General features: G+C 34.2%; 1 protein-coding gene across 1 annotated transcript in view; it reads left to right on the top strand.

Annotated features, from left to right (window-relative positions):
* The window catches only part of LOC134245283 (receptor-type tyrosine-protein phosphatase eta-like), a 39756-nt gene that overhangs the window by 338 nt on the left and 22598 nt on the right, over positions 1-16820 (top strand). The window contains exons 2-4 of the mRNA XM_062727588.1: positions 13409-13568; positions 16200-16514; positions 16653-16691. Of these exons, the coding sequence (XP_062583572.1) occupies positions 13409-13568; positions 16200-16514; positions 16653-16691 (514 nt within the window). The remainder of the gene's footprint in view (positions 1-13408; positions 13569-16199; positions 16515-16652; positions 16692-16820) is intronic.

The following is a 16820-nucleotide window of genomic DNA, read 5'->3' on the forward strand; positions in this document are numbered from 1 at the left end:
AAATAAGGGCCCCCTTTACAGTGATCAAAATCATCCAGAATCGTATCAAAAGTCCGCCATAATGAAGAGAGTGAAAATGAAACTTTGTTATTAGGTAACTCATATATAAAATATTCTTGAAAGTAAAAGATTTTTAGAACGACCTAATCATGTATTTCTGAAAGTGAAAGTTAAACATACAAGTACAAAATTTGTTCTCCTTCTTTTTTGTCTATTCCGTAATTTTGAATTGGGAAAATGAGTCATATAGCATAATTTGGATGGTTATTGTAATTTAAAGGAAGGTTAGACAATTTTTAGTGGTTCTCTATGGAAGGGAATTACTGCCAAAAGTCTATGTATCTTGCTTTTATTCTTATTCTGCCTACTTCTTTATGCCTTGTTATTATTGTAATTATATGTCACTTTATTGTTTTCGTATTCGTCTTTATTACATTTCACTTTGACTTTTATCCTTCTTCATTTTGCCCTTACTTCTATGTTGCTTTATTCTTTTTAATTCATTTTACTTCCTTTTAAATTGATACAGTTTCTTAAATGATTATCTCAATTACAAACGTGAATTCAATCACACAAAGAATGAAGCATATTCAATGAAGACGAATACAAGTTGTCAAAATTTAGTGCCGCATTATAACGCTAGGTGGCAGGGGTGTTCGCTACGAGTGTTGGTAAAACTAGGTCAGCAAACCCGGGCCGGGGTTATTTAAGATTTTTCAATTTTCTGCCTTAATACTTTATCAATCGAATATCTGAAGGCCGAATCCGATCACCCGATCCAATGATGGAAACTCCATATTATATTTATTTTCTCTGGGCACACAGGAATAGCGGCCTCTTTTTTCAGACATAACTTTACACACCGGTACTTTACTGAATATGTTCAATAAAAGTCCGACCCACTTTAAGTAAGGGTAAGGGTCAAATAAGGTTAATGTAGTATAGTACATTTAAATTTGATACTATAGAAGAAGTTGAATCTAACCCAAAACCCACCCCGCCCCCTTAATATGATTTCATTGGCGTCGGAAGCAAAGTGAAAGTGAAAGTTGGGGCCGGGGGGGGGGGCTAAGCGTAAGAAATATTTTTTAGACCTTCAAAAAAAAAAAAAACATGACAAGCAAAAAAAAAAAAAAAAAAAAAAGAAATGTCCACTGTCCAAACACAAAAATCATATTTTGTGTGTGTGTGGTGGTGATGGGGGGGTCAAATTACAGTGCCAATTTTTTTTTTTTTTCAAAACACCACCACTTTCCACATTTTAAACCTATACTGCATCGTGTCCATGGAAAGTGGGGGGGGGGGGCTAAACCTACGCAGTAATGTTCAATGTCTATACTAAGTTTAACTTTGGGAAAAAGTGGGGGCTAAGCCCTCTCCCCGGTTTCGATCGACGCCTATGTATTTTCAAGTTTGGAAATTTCCTTTTTTTTTTTTTTTGCTTGTCAAGTTGTTTTCAGCGGATAGCTTGAATTTTCAAAATCGATGCTACGTCACTGTTCTCTCGCCTGAAAAATATCACTCTACTAAAGTTATTTGTTGGATAATTGAATTCCAGTATAACAGTTTAATTGACATAAAAATGTTAAATATTTTGATACTAGATACCCCTTTATAAATTTATAAATTGAGTTGTTTTTCAGGACGTTCCCAGGCGTGGATCTAGGAAATGAAGTTAGATGGGGCGCCAAAAGTAGGCAAGGGGTCTGGGGGCCGCCTTGATGCCCCCAGTGGGTCAAGGGCAAAGCCCTGGTGGGGGCTCAGGAGGCGAAGCCCCCGGAAGCTCCTGGGTTCTAGAGATTTTGTAGAGTAAAAATGAGGTCTATCAAGTAGGCATATTTACATTTTCTACACGAAACTGTGATTTATGTTTACTTTGACAATTTTAAGGGGGGGGGGCGCCGGGAGCGCCCCCTCCTTAAATCCGTCACTGGTTCCACTTAACTGAACTTTATTTCACGACAGATAGTAATTGCTCATGCGTGTGATTCTAGGGACGGGGCTTTGCAAAGGAGTGAGGAGTGTTATGGGTAGGCAAAGTCGGAACCAGGGAACACCTTAGGCATACTAGAAACTCCCCAGTCTTTTTTATGCATTAATATTTTACATTGAAATAGCACTTTTTAATAAAGAAAAAAATATCTTTAGAACGCAACGTATTTTACATCAGCCAGTAGAGTTAGAACAAATCTTAAAACTTGAAAATTCTGTATTTGGTGGTGGTGGTGGGGGGGGGGGGGGGGGGGTGGGTCGTCAACTTGTTTTCAGTACCAAATATTACTCATATGTACATATGCCACTAAGTACATGACTATTAATATATTAATTGACTACAATGCATAGGCGTCGGAACCGGGGGGCAGACGCCGTAACCACAGTGCCACGCGGGCGATTGCACCCGGGGGGAGGGGCATATCCACGGGACCGGGGGGGGGGGTGGAATTCATTATCCATTTGTACTCGTGAAGATTATCTATGTCAAACTAAATGGTTAAACTGATTTAATTATTAACCACAATTAAAATGGTTTCATTTAAACAGTTATTCATATAGGACGGATAACTTTTCTTCAAAAACTGAAAACGTTAGCATATAAACATTGTTTTACGATTAAAAAAAAATATTCGGGGGAGGGGTTGCTATGAAGGGGGACGAATTGCTATATACAGCTAGATTTCCCACGGAAGACTAGCTATATATTGAAACTTCCCCGGGGGGAGTCTCACTGTATAGTCTTCCGAAGGAAGCATCACTATGTAGTCAGTCTTCCAGGGAAAATCTTACCATCTTCCGAGGAAATGGCATTATCGGGTACATACCTGAACTTATAACAAACATCATTTGAAAATTTAAGTTCGATTGATAAAGTATTAAGGCAGAAAATTGAAAAATCTTTAATAACCCCGGCCCGGGTTTGCTTACCTATTTTTACCAACACTCGTATAGCGAACACCCTGCCACCTAGCGTTATAATGCGGCACTAAATTCGAACAACTTGCATTCGTCTTCATTGAATTTAGTGCCGCATTATAACGCTAGGTGGCATTGTATACATGATTGAATTTACGTTCGTAATCGAGATAATCAAGATAGTTTATTTAAGAAACAGTATCAAATTAAAAGAAAGTAGAATGTATTCACAAGAATAAAGCAACATAGAAGTAAGGACAAAATAAAGAACGATAAAAGCTCAAGTGTAATGTAATAAAGACGAATACGAAAACAATAAAGTGACATATAATTACAATAATAACAAAGCATAAAGAAGTAGGCAGAATAAGAATAAAAGCAAGATACATAGACTTTTGGCGGTAATTCCCTTCCATAGTTCTCTGTTATTTGTTTTCTTTTTTTCAAAAGATTTCTTGAAGCTAAAATATTATGACGTTCAAAATTTAGCAAGAATATCAAAATAACCGCCCCCTTTCCGCAATTTTCTAAGCGCCCGGGGCGGTTAATAGGGATTATTCGGTATTAAGGGCAAGACAATAGATTGATAGAAATTGGTTTTGTATCGTCTCCTTGGCGTGAAACGGCAAATAAGAATAAAATTACTAAATAAAATTCTGGGCATGTAAATATTTGTTTGGGCTAGTGTAATTAGAGGGTACAAATGCCCTAAGGACATGTACTAGCTAGCTGAGAAAAAGATTTGGTGAAGACTGTAGAAGTGAAACATGAAAAACAGGAGAATTGATTTGTGATAGATTTTCAGAGAAAAAGTTCAATAAAGTACTGACCTGGTTTTAATTTTTGTTTTTTTTTCATATTTTGTCTAAAAAGTTAAGTTTTTGTGGTCTTTGAAAAGGTCTAGAAATGACCCTCAGAAGCTCTAAAAATGCAGGATTTTGCCCCGTTTATTTAAAAATTTTCCGGGGGGCATACCCCCGAACCCCCCTAGCATCGCATCTCCAGCGCTCAGATCGAGCCTGCAGCTCTCATTTTTCCCTTTCATATATAAAACGTACGGTAGTAAAACAAAATAGCTAGATAAATCCCTGGAGTCTAGACGCACTAAATGTCAAGTGCGGTTTGACAGTCCCAATCTAAATCATGTAAATTAAACAATAGAAGTATCTGGACTCACCCTGATGGTCGCACCATCAACATATTAAAACATTACAGAAAAAAATGTGAACACCTGGCATATATTCTGAATAGCTTTAACGTTATACAGTCCAGTCCAATACGAAAAATCGTAATATTACAGAATATCGTAATATTATTCTTATATTACTATTTTTCGTAATATAGTTAAATTACAAAAACTCGTAATATAGCATGTTGTGAGAGACTATATTACGAGTTTTCGTAATGTAAGACAAAATTAAGCATTGAAAGAAACTGAATGATGTTAAGGAAGGTGTGACGTCAGAAATACATTATACCCCAATGGTACTACTATCACGTGGTCATTTTGGTCAGTGACGTCTATCCAAAAGTATGAAAATGCAAGAAGAAAGTAACAATAGTAATGGGTGAGTGAAAATTTTGTATTATTATTCTTATATAAGAATTTTCCCAGGGATGGGAATAATTTTCCATAAAACTTCAATGTATCCTAAAACTTGTCATAGTGTTCTATAATCTCCGAATTCCCTATATTTTTCCCGAAGTCTACCCTAAAAATCAGACCCTCATCTCCAACAACGAGATGTTACAGGATATAACTTGTACAACTTTCACTAGGCTCTGACTCTGCATGCACTTGGATCAAATGCATCAAAACAAAGAAAATGCATGCATATCCACGATGATTTGATGAAACCAGAGACGTATAATCTGTCATGAAACATAACAAGCAGGTTGTATCAGAAAAAAGGGAAGTAACTCTTACAAGAGTTAGAAATTGCTTATATTACAAATTTTAGTAATATTACGATTTTTCGTATTGGACTGGACTGTTATATAAAAGCAAACCGAAATATTCAAACAGAGCTTTTAAAATCATGTTTAGAGATTAGACTGGACGTGATAAATGCTAAAAATCTACTTTAATTAAACATTCCGTCCAAAAGTTAACCCCTTACATTCTTACCAATATCAGGACTATTCGAGAATACGACAGTCTCATGTTTACTTTCTGTGTAGATCGCCGTCTACTATAGTTATCATGGAACCGCACCCTCACTTTCTTTTCGGAAACTTCGGACACCTTTAGTTGGATGCCATCTTGGAGGGAGTTTAACTTCCTAATCTCTTTGCTAGAGATCACAACCAGGAAGTTCTATATCGGGATATTATTACCTCTGAGACTGTAAATATTACCGCAGACCTGTTTGCTTGACCTCTGACACCAGTGCAAAAGAATTTCGAGCCCGATTATAAAAAGTCACACGACATTTTTTTTCGAAGTATAAATATAAAGTACTTACTGAACCATAAAAGATATTGGGGTTCATAGAGTGAAGCCTGATTCAATAAATCTTAACGAAATCGATACAAACGCACAACAATAAAAAAAAAATCAATAAAATTAACAATACAATATCATGAATATATTCAATTTATGAATGTGGAGCGGATCAAAAACCAATGGCTTGGGAAGAGGTTTCTTATAAATTCCTCAAGTATTTAATTAAACCTTGACTTGTATTGTTTACTCTTTGTTCGTCAGTGGTCTCGGCTTTATCATGTTTATTTCCCCGTTTTCTTTTAAATCAATTTAAAAGTATAATTATTATGGTTTTTTTTTTTTGTTTTTCATAAATTTATTCCATTTTGAATCCAGGAAGCATATGTTTAAAAAGAAAGTTCAAGCTACGCAACTTAATGATGAGCAATTATCGTGTATTCAAAATAGGTGCAAATTTGCAATTATCCCTTTTTTAATCATAATTAACTATATCTACATAATCAGTTTCATTGATGAAACATATATATGGAGATGACGAACAGTAATCAAGATCAAAAGCTCATAAAACAATACAAAACAGGAGCAGAGCAAACACAGACCTCTGAAACATCAGGGTGGGATCAGGTGCCATGGAGGAGTGAGCATCCCCTGCCGACCGGCTGAGAAGGTCATTGTATCGACCATATAGAACTTACGAAATGATGACTACGACGCTGCTGACATTCTTGTTTTATCAATTTATACTATAATCCATGGGATCACATACAAAGGCAAAACTTTTATTTAAAAAAATGCAGAATTCTTAAATTTAAATCCGTTTTACTTCTGCCAGCTGCATATGCTTACTGCATGTAATCTTCAAAAAGCTGTTATTCATACATGTATATAGAGTAAATGTCTTTTAATATGATTTTTCTTTAGTGTTTCGAGTGCAAATACATGTGCATAACGGTGTTGTAGAGTATAGGATTTCCCCCATAGCCAGCTTTCCCCAAGGAAATTGTACTCTAGAGTAGAATTTCCCCCCGAGGGGAAATCTCACACCAGAGCCAAATTTCCTACTCTCTCAGAGTAGGATTTTCCCCCTTGATATAGAGTCAATATAAACCACAGCTGCAATGTTTTTTTGAAAAAAAAGATAAACGTCAAACTGATTTTTGTAAGGTAAATGAGTGGGTATTCTTACTTTTGTTGTAGGACAAATGATGGAATCTCAACCAAAATATTTAACTTCCAAATGAAATGTAAATATTCTCAAAACAAAAAAAAAATTTTGGACCTTTTTTGATTGTAAATGATTACAATAATAAACTTTCTAAAATATTTCTAAAAATTGTAAACCTACTATGATGTTCAAATTTCCCCCTTTCTGAAAACATCCTTATTAATCTATACATTTTTTTTTTGTCATATTAAAATTCCGTAAATCTAATATTTTTGAAACTTTAAATGAAAAATTTAAATTTCGTTTTACTTATCTAAATAGGACTTAAATTGTAATTTTCAAGGTTTGTTTGTATAATCTGTCCTTAACTTATATTTCATTGGGGGGGATTGACTCTGGGGGAAATAGCACTCTATAACTACTATACAGAGTAGGATCCCCCCCCCCCCGGAAAATTGACTCTGGAGTGGGATTTCCGTAGGGGAAATCTTACTCTATAGAGCCAGTTTTCCGGGGGGGGGGTCCTACTCTAGAGCCGGGATGAAAGATTTTAGGTGGGAAGCCTACTCTACAAGACCGGTATACCAAGAAGAATTTTTATTTCGTTCCCACCAATTTTATTTCATTCCCATCAATTTTTATTTCGTGGCCGCGAAATAATAAAAAAAAATCTCATTCCATTTCCTATACCAGCCACCGTACAAAAAACTAACTTGGAAAGAAAAATCCTTAGGAAAGGGACTACATGTATACAGTATAAATAGCATACTAGTATCCAAGTGTATAAGTATATTCAAGATGGTCTAAAATGCAATTGTAATTAACTAATTACGAGCCATACAAGCAAAGATTATACATTATTGCCTGCTTTTGTCAGCTGGGATCAGTACATATGTAGATCCTGAAATTTAACCAATTCTTTTCACAATACAAAATTTTCAAAGACAGAATGATATTGGATTTTCATATTGCTTCTCAGCCGTCAAACACAAGATTTCAACATGCTTCTTAATGCAACCTTATACTTTAAATCAATTTTACACAGAAACAACGCATTATCCTTCCATATTTGAAACATGAAATTCCGCCATGCAGTTGAAAGATCGGGATTCATTTCCTAAATCTTTGTCCATTTAAAATCATCAGCAAACCATTAGCCTAATTGAAGCCCTTCACCAGTATAAGGTAAAGTTTTGCATAACAATGTAACAATAGCTATTTCCATTCGATCATTTATTACATGAACTTGAAATAAAGGGTATCACAGAATTTACCAAATGTTTTATATTTTGGATGATCCACTGCAAAATTCCAACTAACAACGAAATTAAACTGACATACGAGTTGACTTCAGATTCTCCATGGTCAATTTCTCCTTTTATGCAGTAATTTAGTTTAAGAAGTATTTTATTCATAATATACAAAGAGTACAATATGAATATGGATTGAACAGCAGGCCAAGGGCCTATATTGGTTCTCTCCATGCAGTAATTTAAATAATAAAATGTCTTTCTTTGGTTGTTAGTACGAGAACTCTAATGTCGGAGCTGTTGCAGATAAAATAACATAACCCTCGTAAGCGGGTAATGTATTTTTTTTTTTCTGCAATAGCTGCAACGTTAATTCCCGTATTAACAACCAAAGAAAGACATTTTATTGTTTATATTTACATCTGTTTGAAAAAAAAAACCATTCAAAGTAAAATTAGATATATTAAATATTGTATTATTGATGAATATGTCATTGCATGCTTAACTCATGGAACAGCCATTGTTCAATGTTAAAGTTTTTTCAATAAGTACAAAAATCTCCAAGGTCAAGGTCAGTGTAATTGGTATCAAATGAAAGGTCTTGCCACATAGAATACTTATGAAGAGTATCAAAGCTCTAGCTTTAAAAGTTATGGTCAAGGTTTGCTTTTTAAAGTAGATCAATCTCAAAGGTCAAGGTCAAAGGGTCAAAGTTCTTGATATCTAATGAAGGGTCTTCTCACAAGGATTACATATATGAAGTGTGAAAGTCCTATCTCTTACAGTTAAAAAGTTAATACCAAGGTTAAAGTTTTTTTCACAGTACAGAAATCTAAAAGGTCAGGGTCAAAGGGTCAAAATTGTTGGTATCCAGAGAAAGGTATTGTCACAAGAAGTACACATGTGAAATATGAAAGTCATAGCTCCGCTAAATCAAAAGTTATGGGCAAGGTTAAAGTTTTTGCAGACAAACCAAACAGACAATCAGAGAGACAGCTAGACAGACGGACGGACACGACAAAAACTATATACCCCCGAAACTTCGTTTATATTTTTTACTCATGATTTTATTCATTTTTTGATCAAGTTTAGGTAAAATCTATCATTTGGTTTGCCGTATGTTTTTCAATTAATTTATAGAATGTTGAGAGTTTAGAAATAGGGCGACATTCACTAAAAAAAGGTTAAGAATGTTAAATGCTGATTTCAAGCTTTTTAATTTTTTTTAATATCCCTTATCCTTGTGTGTTCAATAATCCAGAAGTGAAAAAAAGAATTAGATAAATTACATGATCAGAAAGTACCGGTCCCTGCCGATAAAGCAGGTAACAACATTGTCTTCGTTTGTAAGGCTCATTTTATAAATTGTATTTTGGAAGAAATTGGATTGATTTCTACAAGTGGTAATCCTACTTATACTTCCCTTTCTAAGGAAGAAATTCTTCAAAATCATGTGCCAGTTTTAAACCTTTTTATCATTCGACAGAACCAAAATGAATTTGAACTACCTTATTTACTATATAGTATGTTGGATTCCAAAACTTCATAAAAATCCTTCCAAACAAAGATACATTGCGGGTTCCAGTAAATGTTAAGTCACTCCTCTTTCTTTACTCCCCACTTAGATATTGACAGTAGAGAAGGAAAAACTTTAAGAATACTGTGCAACAATATATTCAAGAAGTGGTTTGAATCAGATGTGGATACTCAAAAATCCAAAGAACTTTTGGACAACTTGAAATCATAAGCTTTTACAAAATCAACAGCTTAAAAACTTACGACTTTTCAACATTATACACAACTATTCCACACGATAAATTAAAGTCCAAGCTTTTCGATATCATTGACAGTTTTTTTTTTCAATAGAATTAGAACTCGTAAATTTACTTACCTGGTCATTGGTCATTTGCAAAATTATTTTGTTAAAGCACATTCTGATTGCACACACAAGTTTTTAAGGTGACATCAAAGAGGTGCTTGAGTTTCTGATTGATAATATTTAAGTAGTTTTTGGAGACCATATTTATTAGTATTCAAGTTATGATTCAAAGCCCTTATATATCGAGAGGAGGTTTGTTTGTTTGTTTGTTTGTTTGTTTTTTTTTGGGGGGGGGGTATTAGATGAATTACGGATACATGATTTTGAATTTCCAGATTGTAAACTTCTTTTAACCAATTAAAACCTGTATCGTTACTTTCTAAGCGTGACTTTTGGATAAATTTCTTTATTCAAATAAAATTATTTTTAGCATAATCTATTAAACATTCTTCGTAGGGCTAGTGTTTAGTACCCATTCAACATGTTAAATAACAAATTATGATGCTAAAAGTTATTCAACTAAATATTTTTTGCAGTTATCTCTCATATCAGAGGGGTATTGTACCTTAATATATCATGTGTAAAAGTTTAAAACTTGACAAAGAAGAACAGGTGTAAGATAGACACCCTATAAGCGTTTTTTTTTTTTTAATGTATACTCTAAAATTGCGAAGCAAACCAAGCATTTAGCTTCCTTGTTGAAGGAAAACAACGAACAACGTTAACAACTCTATTATGGATAACAACATTTTAAAAGTGAGTTATTAACTTGTGCTGTTATCGTTTTACTTGAGGCCTTAACTAATGATACTTTCGATTAAATTTTTCTGCAAATTTAGAGGCAATGATTATTGACAAAATGTAAAAAATTGTGACAAAAATAGTTTCGTTTTTATGTCATAATGAACTATACATACATGTGTATTAGTACAACTCGACATGCATTCTACTGGTTAGCATCAACTTGCCATAAAACTACCTCAAATGTTAACATTGCGATAGAATTGATATCGGGTCTATGTAGTCAGTAAACAAGTTAAAAATAGACACACGGATTGTTTTCATAAAATATTGTATGGTGAATATAACAAAGTTTTTTAATGTTACTTACACGTCTAGTTTAAGATTCATACTGATGTTTTTTTTAAGAAAATGAATGCAATGGGTTATTCAGGGAATTTCGCCTATCAACTCAGAGAACGAACTTTTAGTTCCGCTCCCAAGTAAAATTTTTCTATTAAATTAGTTTAAAGAATATACTCAGAAATGCACATCTCCTGACGTATGGATTGTGTAAACCCCGCCCCCTAACCTTCTGAAATTTTTATTGGGTACTATTACAGATTAAAATTTTGTCAGGTAATATTACTGATTAAGGAAAATGAATGCCTAGCCTTTATAGGGTACATAAATATACCGCAAATAGTCAATCTCTAAAACTTAAAGAAATGGGAAGAAACCTTGTGTCAGGTGCCTGTGCATAAAAGCACAAGTTTGTTGATACACTAAAAAGAAATCATGTTTTCCTCTGACATGACATCCAATGAATTAGACCTTTAGAGGATCCAAAATCATGAAAATGTAAAATACGATTAAACATGAAAAAATCAGCTTTTAGTTAAATAACTCCTAACAATCCAGGACTTTATTAATCTTATTTGAAAGGTGTGCGAAACAGGAAGCAAAACACTTCTCTCGAAACTACATATACGGTAAACTGAAATGTTTGTTTTACATATATACAATAAACCATCCAATCTTAATCAAACATTCTGAATTACATTATCATCCATCTATAAAAAATTGACATATATACCTACATATCACAGCCACTCAATGTCAATTAATTTCCCCTTATTTCGAAAAATATATATCCCCGTATGTTGGACCCTAGTTTGTTTGTGTTTGGTGCTTGAGTTCAATATATCCAAGTTTGCTTGAAACAAAGATACAACAGATTCTGCCAAGAATGTTTTATAACTGGAAATTTTAGTAGAAAAGGACATTTACGAATACCTTAAAACAAAGATTTATATAAATAAACGCACGACAACTTCAACTTTTCAGTGGTCAACTCCCCTTACTTATGCAGCAATATACCCTCATTACTTGCTTAATATCCGGATTATGTTTCTCATTTGATTCGATGTCGAAGAGCATACTCTACCTATGAACAATTTCTAGAATTAGACAAGCTATTAACAAACAAGTTAATAAAGCAGGGATTTCTTGAAGTCATCATTGTACAACCTCTAAGCAAGATACAGTGATCTTGTCATCAAACACAATTTATCACTAAATAAAATTCTGACTGATGTTTACATACCAATTGTTAGGCAATTATTTACATACTGAATTGTCAACGGTTTTTTCTGTTCCCGATCATGACAAAGATGCTCACTCTTCCTAAGCACCTGATGGTTTTTGAAGGTCCTTGTTTGCTCTGCTCTTGATGTGTTGTTTGATTAGACTTTTAGCGTAAATATTGTTCCTTATCATCATATTTCATCGAAGACTTGGGTGCTTTTGGAGAAGGAAGGATTTGGAGATAACGAACAGTATTCAATATCAGAATCCATAAAACAATACTAGATAGGAACAGATCAAACACGGACGTCCAAAACATCAGAGGTGGGATTAGGTGCCATGGAGGAGTGAATATTCCCTGTCGACCGGACACGCCCGCTATGTGCTCCTTGTCATGATCAGGATATATAAGGAAAAGAATTCGTTGCCGTCGTCAATTTAGTGTATAAATAATGGATTAACAATTACAACGTCACTCACCATTTGACTCAATGATAAATTGTATTGACCAGAGTACAAACGAAATGATGACTTTAAACGAGATTGCCATATTAATTCTTGTTTGATCAACTTGTTTGTCATTAATTTACCTCGTTTTAGAAATTATTCATACGTAATTTCCATTTGCGATTTTGTGTTTTTATTGGTCAGACTAGAGGTAACGTAAAATGAATAACATATAATCAATCATTTTTAAAACATCTACCAGAAATGCCCAAATTAAACTTTATGTAATGTGCTATTAGGTAGAGGGTTCACTTTCAATCTTTAAAGTTTTCGTTTGGTTCGGGTCTCCAGTGCGGTCTCTCTGGTCTCTTGTTTCACCTTTGGTTTTGTTTTCTATGGGTCTGTCGTTTTCGGGCATCGTATGTTTTCATTTAAAAAGTGCTATTATTATATTTTCTATTTTTGTTACATTTAATGATCAATGTAAAGTAAGAATTAATTATGTTTATTAGTTGTTTTAAGTCATCCTGTAGATTTTTTCACTCATATAGAGCCGCCACCCCTTGCAGGTGGAGGGCTGCAAATCTCTTGACCCATCTTCGGCACTCAGGGCCATCGAGCAGTGAGAGATTTTTTTGTTCCAGCATCTACTGCGATACGGGACCTCGGTTCATGCATTCTCATCCAAAGGATCTTTCTCCACGTCCTAAAGAGAGATTTGAAACTGCGACGTACGGATCAATTCCGCTCTCGGCGACTATAGATCAGACGCTCTTCCGTTGCGCCAAGCAGTTGCCCAGTTGTAACATTGCTGAAAGGGATGATATAAAGTACATGTAGACTAAAGAGGAATACATGTAAATATATAATGTGACGACTATATATATTTACTTGTTGTATTCAGAGGTTATGTTGTTTTAGGCAATGTTCCTCAAAGAAGTATTTTGTTCTCAGTTCTCCTTTCTTGTATATAATTGGCGATTAATATGGCCATAATGCTTTAATCACAAGGAAAAAAATGAAGAATAAATACATTAATTGTTAAATTATTCAATTTTAATCAGGTACTTTCCTTGTTTTGTGTCATCGCAACAAGTGAAACAGCTTCTCTTGGAGAATTTTGTAATGGCACCATCACCTGTGACTATACTGGAGGACTATGTAATGCATCAAAGTGTGGGTGTAATGCAGGATATGGGGAATATAATGGAGAGTGCAAATCAAGTAAGTCTGACCGAAGATTTGTTAGATCCCAATACTGTAATTGTTCAGTGTTCCATGCATCTCAAGTTTAATCTCAATATGCATTTTACTCTAGATAACGTTTAATGTTACGCTTACAAACTTTTTTTTCCAAATATGTTATTTGCAATCTAACTATCTTGGTTTAGTAAAAGTTTTAAAGGAAAGCTATATATATCACTTATCATTATTTCTATTACACAGTATAAGTACTGTAACTCACTAAAATTCCGCGGTATTTTATATTTGAGAGATAGTTGTTTAGTATTTTTAACCGAGACAAATATTCGCATATACTGTTACTTAAGATATATAATTTTAAAGTGTAGGAATACTATCCATGACTATCTGATCAGTCTTTTTTTTGTGTTGTTTTTATTATGTTACCACAAGAAATGAGTACAAGGAGACATCTCTACAATTTAAAATTTCAAAATATTGTAGAACAAAGTAGCATTTTATTTGACAGTTTTTTTGTAGGGTTTTTACTAAAAAAAAAACGTTGCGTTTAAACGGAAAAATATTATTTCTTTTTTTTTAAATTCACTTTAGTTTTGTTATTGCCTCAAAGGTGGCTGAGCATATGTAACATGCTGTATGTATACTTCAATTAGCGTATATTTTAGCGGCGCTGGTGCGGACAATGATGTGCTAATTCATAAATACTGCTAATAAATAATTGATAAATGCAATCAATGGCGTATTAGTGTGTAGCGCCTTATTATGAATACGCGAACAACTCAATACCCAGTGACTGAACTATAGCTTGATTACGCACAGCCCTACTAAATGTGTTCGGAACCTTTTATTTTTCGGTGTTCTGCAAATTATAAATCCCGATGAGTTCAGAGTAGCTCTGGCAGTGGCTCTGGCGAGAGGTAGTGAGACTTCAGTGAGATAGGGTAAATTATTCACGGATGGGGCTAGGAATTAAGTGACTAGCACGTGGCGGCATGGTAAACAGAAAAGTTATGCTGCGTTTCAGTTTTTCACCACACTAGATGTCTGTAGAAATGTACTTCAATCGATCAGTCTCTGGCATTCATTCAAACTTAAATAAGTATTCTACTAGTATATGATACAATTTTCTGCAGTCATGAAAATTAAAATTTCTTTTTTTTTTGATAAATATTTTTGCATGGGAACCGGGACTATATTTTTGGCGTCAGATTAGCAAATGAGGCACCAGCATGATTTTAACTGACCAATCAGCTGAATGAGTATTGCATTATAGGTTAATACTACAGGAATTTTACGCTTGAAAAAAAGGAAAACCTTATGGTAAATGAAAAGCATTTTTAAAAATGTTATTTTCATGCTCATAATGACAAACAATTCATTTGTTAAATAAACGGCGGAAGTCTAGGTTTCTGAAAGTCATACTGCAAAAGCGATTTGCATCTGTATTAATTCCTTTGTTGTACTATCGGTGAATACAATTACCAGGTGAATTCCCTGGCCTAAGACGTGATCACGGACGTATATAAACAAAGTTTTGTCCATTTAAATGCATGAGATGCTGCTCGTTTTCCTTACCCTTGAAGCGCTGTTGTTCTGAACTAGACGCAAACTACATGTACATTTTATTAAACATTTTTTCCATTTAACAACAAATTAAAAAAGCCCGTAACATCTTTCATAGTTTCTTATCTTTGTATTTTGTTCGTAAGAACATCTTTTTTTTTATTTTGCAGTCCATTAACATGATCGTAAATTGACCTGAACTACGTGTTCGAAGTAAAATGTAAACATGTATTTGGTGTAAACGTTGCTATTCATTCAACGATTGGTCAGTTCCTCGTGGTAAGATCCTCTGTGCGACCGGGGGCGATTCGCTCTGAAGACAGTGTCAGGCGGGGATATAAGGCAAACAAAGGTTTGTCAGTGTAGATGATTATGCACATTTTTTACAAGCTAATCGGTCACTAGTGTGCTCTAATAGTATAAGTATCAGATATATAGTTATTTTAACACCCCCTCCTTTAGCCACCCTTTTTCTGTTGAAAATCATGAGTCTTTCAGAAAGGTCTGGAAACATTTATTACAGGACATGTTTTCAAAAGAAACAGGCTATAGTAATGTCATGTTTACTGCCAATTTTATTTATAACACCGGTTCTACCCTATAAGATCAACCTAAACCACGTGCCTTGAATTTAAATCACAATAACATTAGTAGGGGTGACGCAGTCTATGTACACGTACAGTATTTGCTTTCAAAATGTTGATTTGGTGATGATAAAACAGAATATCCGGTTGAACAACTAACAAACATACAAGCAATTAGCCGGCTAAAAAATGATATAAGAGACACCCTTGACGAATTAAACCCCTCTTATTCTGAATTTCCTGATTAAAACTTGAAGATAAAATTATACTCCATCACACTTGAATAATTGTCTAAACATTTTTGGATAATTTTAATTTTTTATGGAAAGACATTCTAAAAAGTGGTAATTTCATATGTATTTCAAAGAAATTCATTTTGCTTACATGGAGTTTTAAAAGTGCACTATGAAATTTATGAATAAAAACAAATAAAATAAAACAAAATTAATAAAGACAAAAACTATCTTAAAACTGATTTATTTCGCGATTTAAATTTTTGTTAAAGGTTTTATAGCAGTGTCCTTAACAGGACCAGTCAACAGTGTCATGTATGGGTCATCCACAAGTCTCACGGCAAATATCACAACAAGTGTAGATGTGACTGCAGTAGTTTGGCAGAAGGTCGTGTCTGGTGGAAGTCTCTCAAACATAACCTTAGACTCTACAAAGTACACACAGACAGGTGACCTGGGGTCTGGTACAATAGTACTTACCATCAACAACCTCGATTACAGTGATAAAGCCATATACCAGGTCCAAGTTACTAACAACTTAGGGAGGACTGATTCCAGTAACCAGGTGGTAGTGGACGTGGCTGGAGGTGACACAATTTTAAAATCAGACCCTGTATAAATGTGCATTAAATTTGAAACTGTATGAAAAGGAATTTTACATTTCAATAAAATAGATCTAGATATACACATTTATCTTGAAATGTTATAAAATGACTGCTCTACAGGTCCACCCAGCGCCAATGTATCAGGACCTACCTTTGGATGTAATGCTACTGTCAGACAAGTTTTACAGTTCATCTTTTTTCTTTGCCGTAGTGTAATTGTAGTATGAGAATGTGTATGCATCAATCACAGAAAACAAGAAATTTACAAGTTAACCAATGACGGCCAAG

This window comes from Saccostrea cucullata, unplaced genomic scaffold, assembly GCF_032062105.1.
Source record: "Saccostrea cucullata isolate Sc308-1 unplaced genomic scaffold, CSIRO_AGI_Scuc_v1 ctg125, whole genome shotgun sequence".
Classification (NCBI taxonomy): domain Eukaryota; kingdom Metazoa; phylum Mollusca; class Bivalvia; order Ostreida; family Ostreidae; genus Saccostrea; species Saccostrea cuccullata.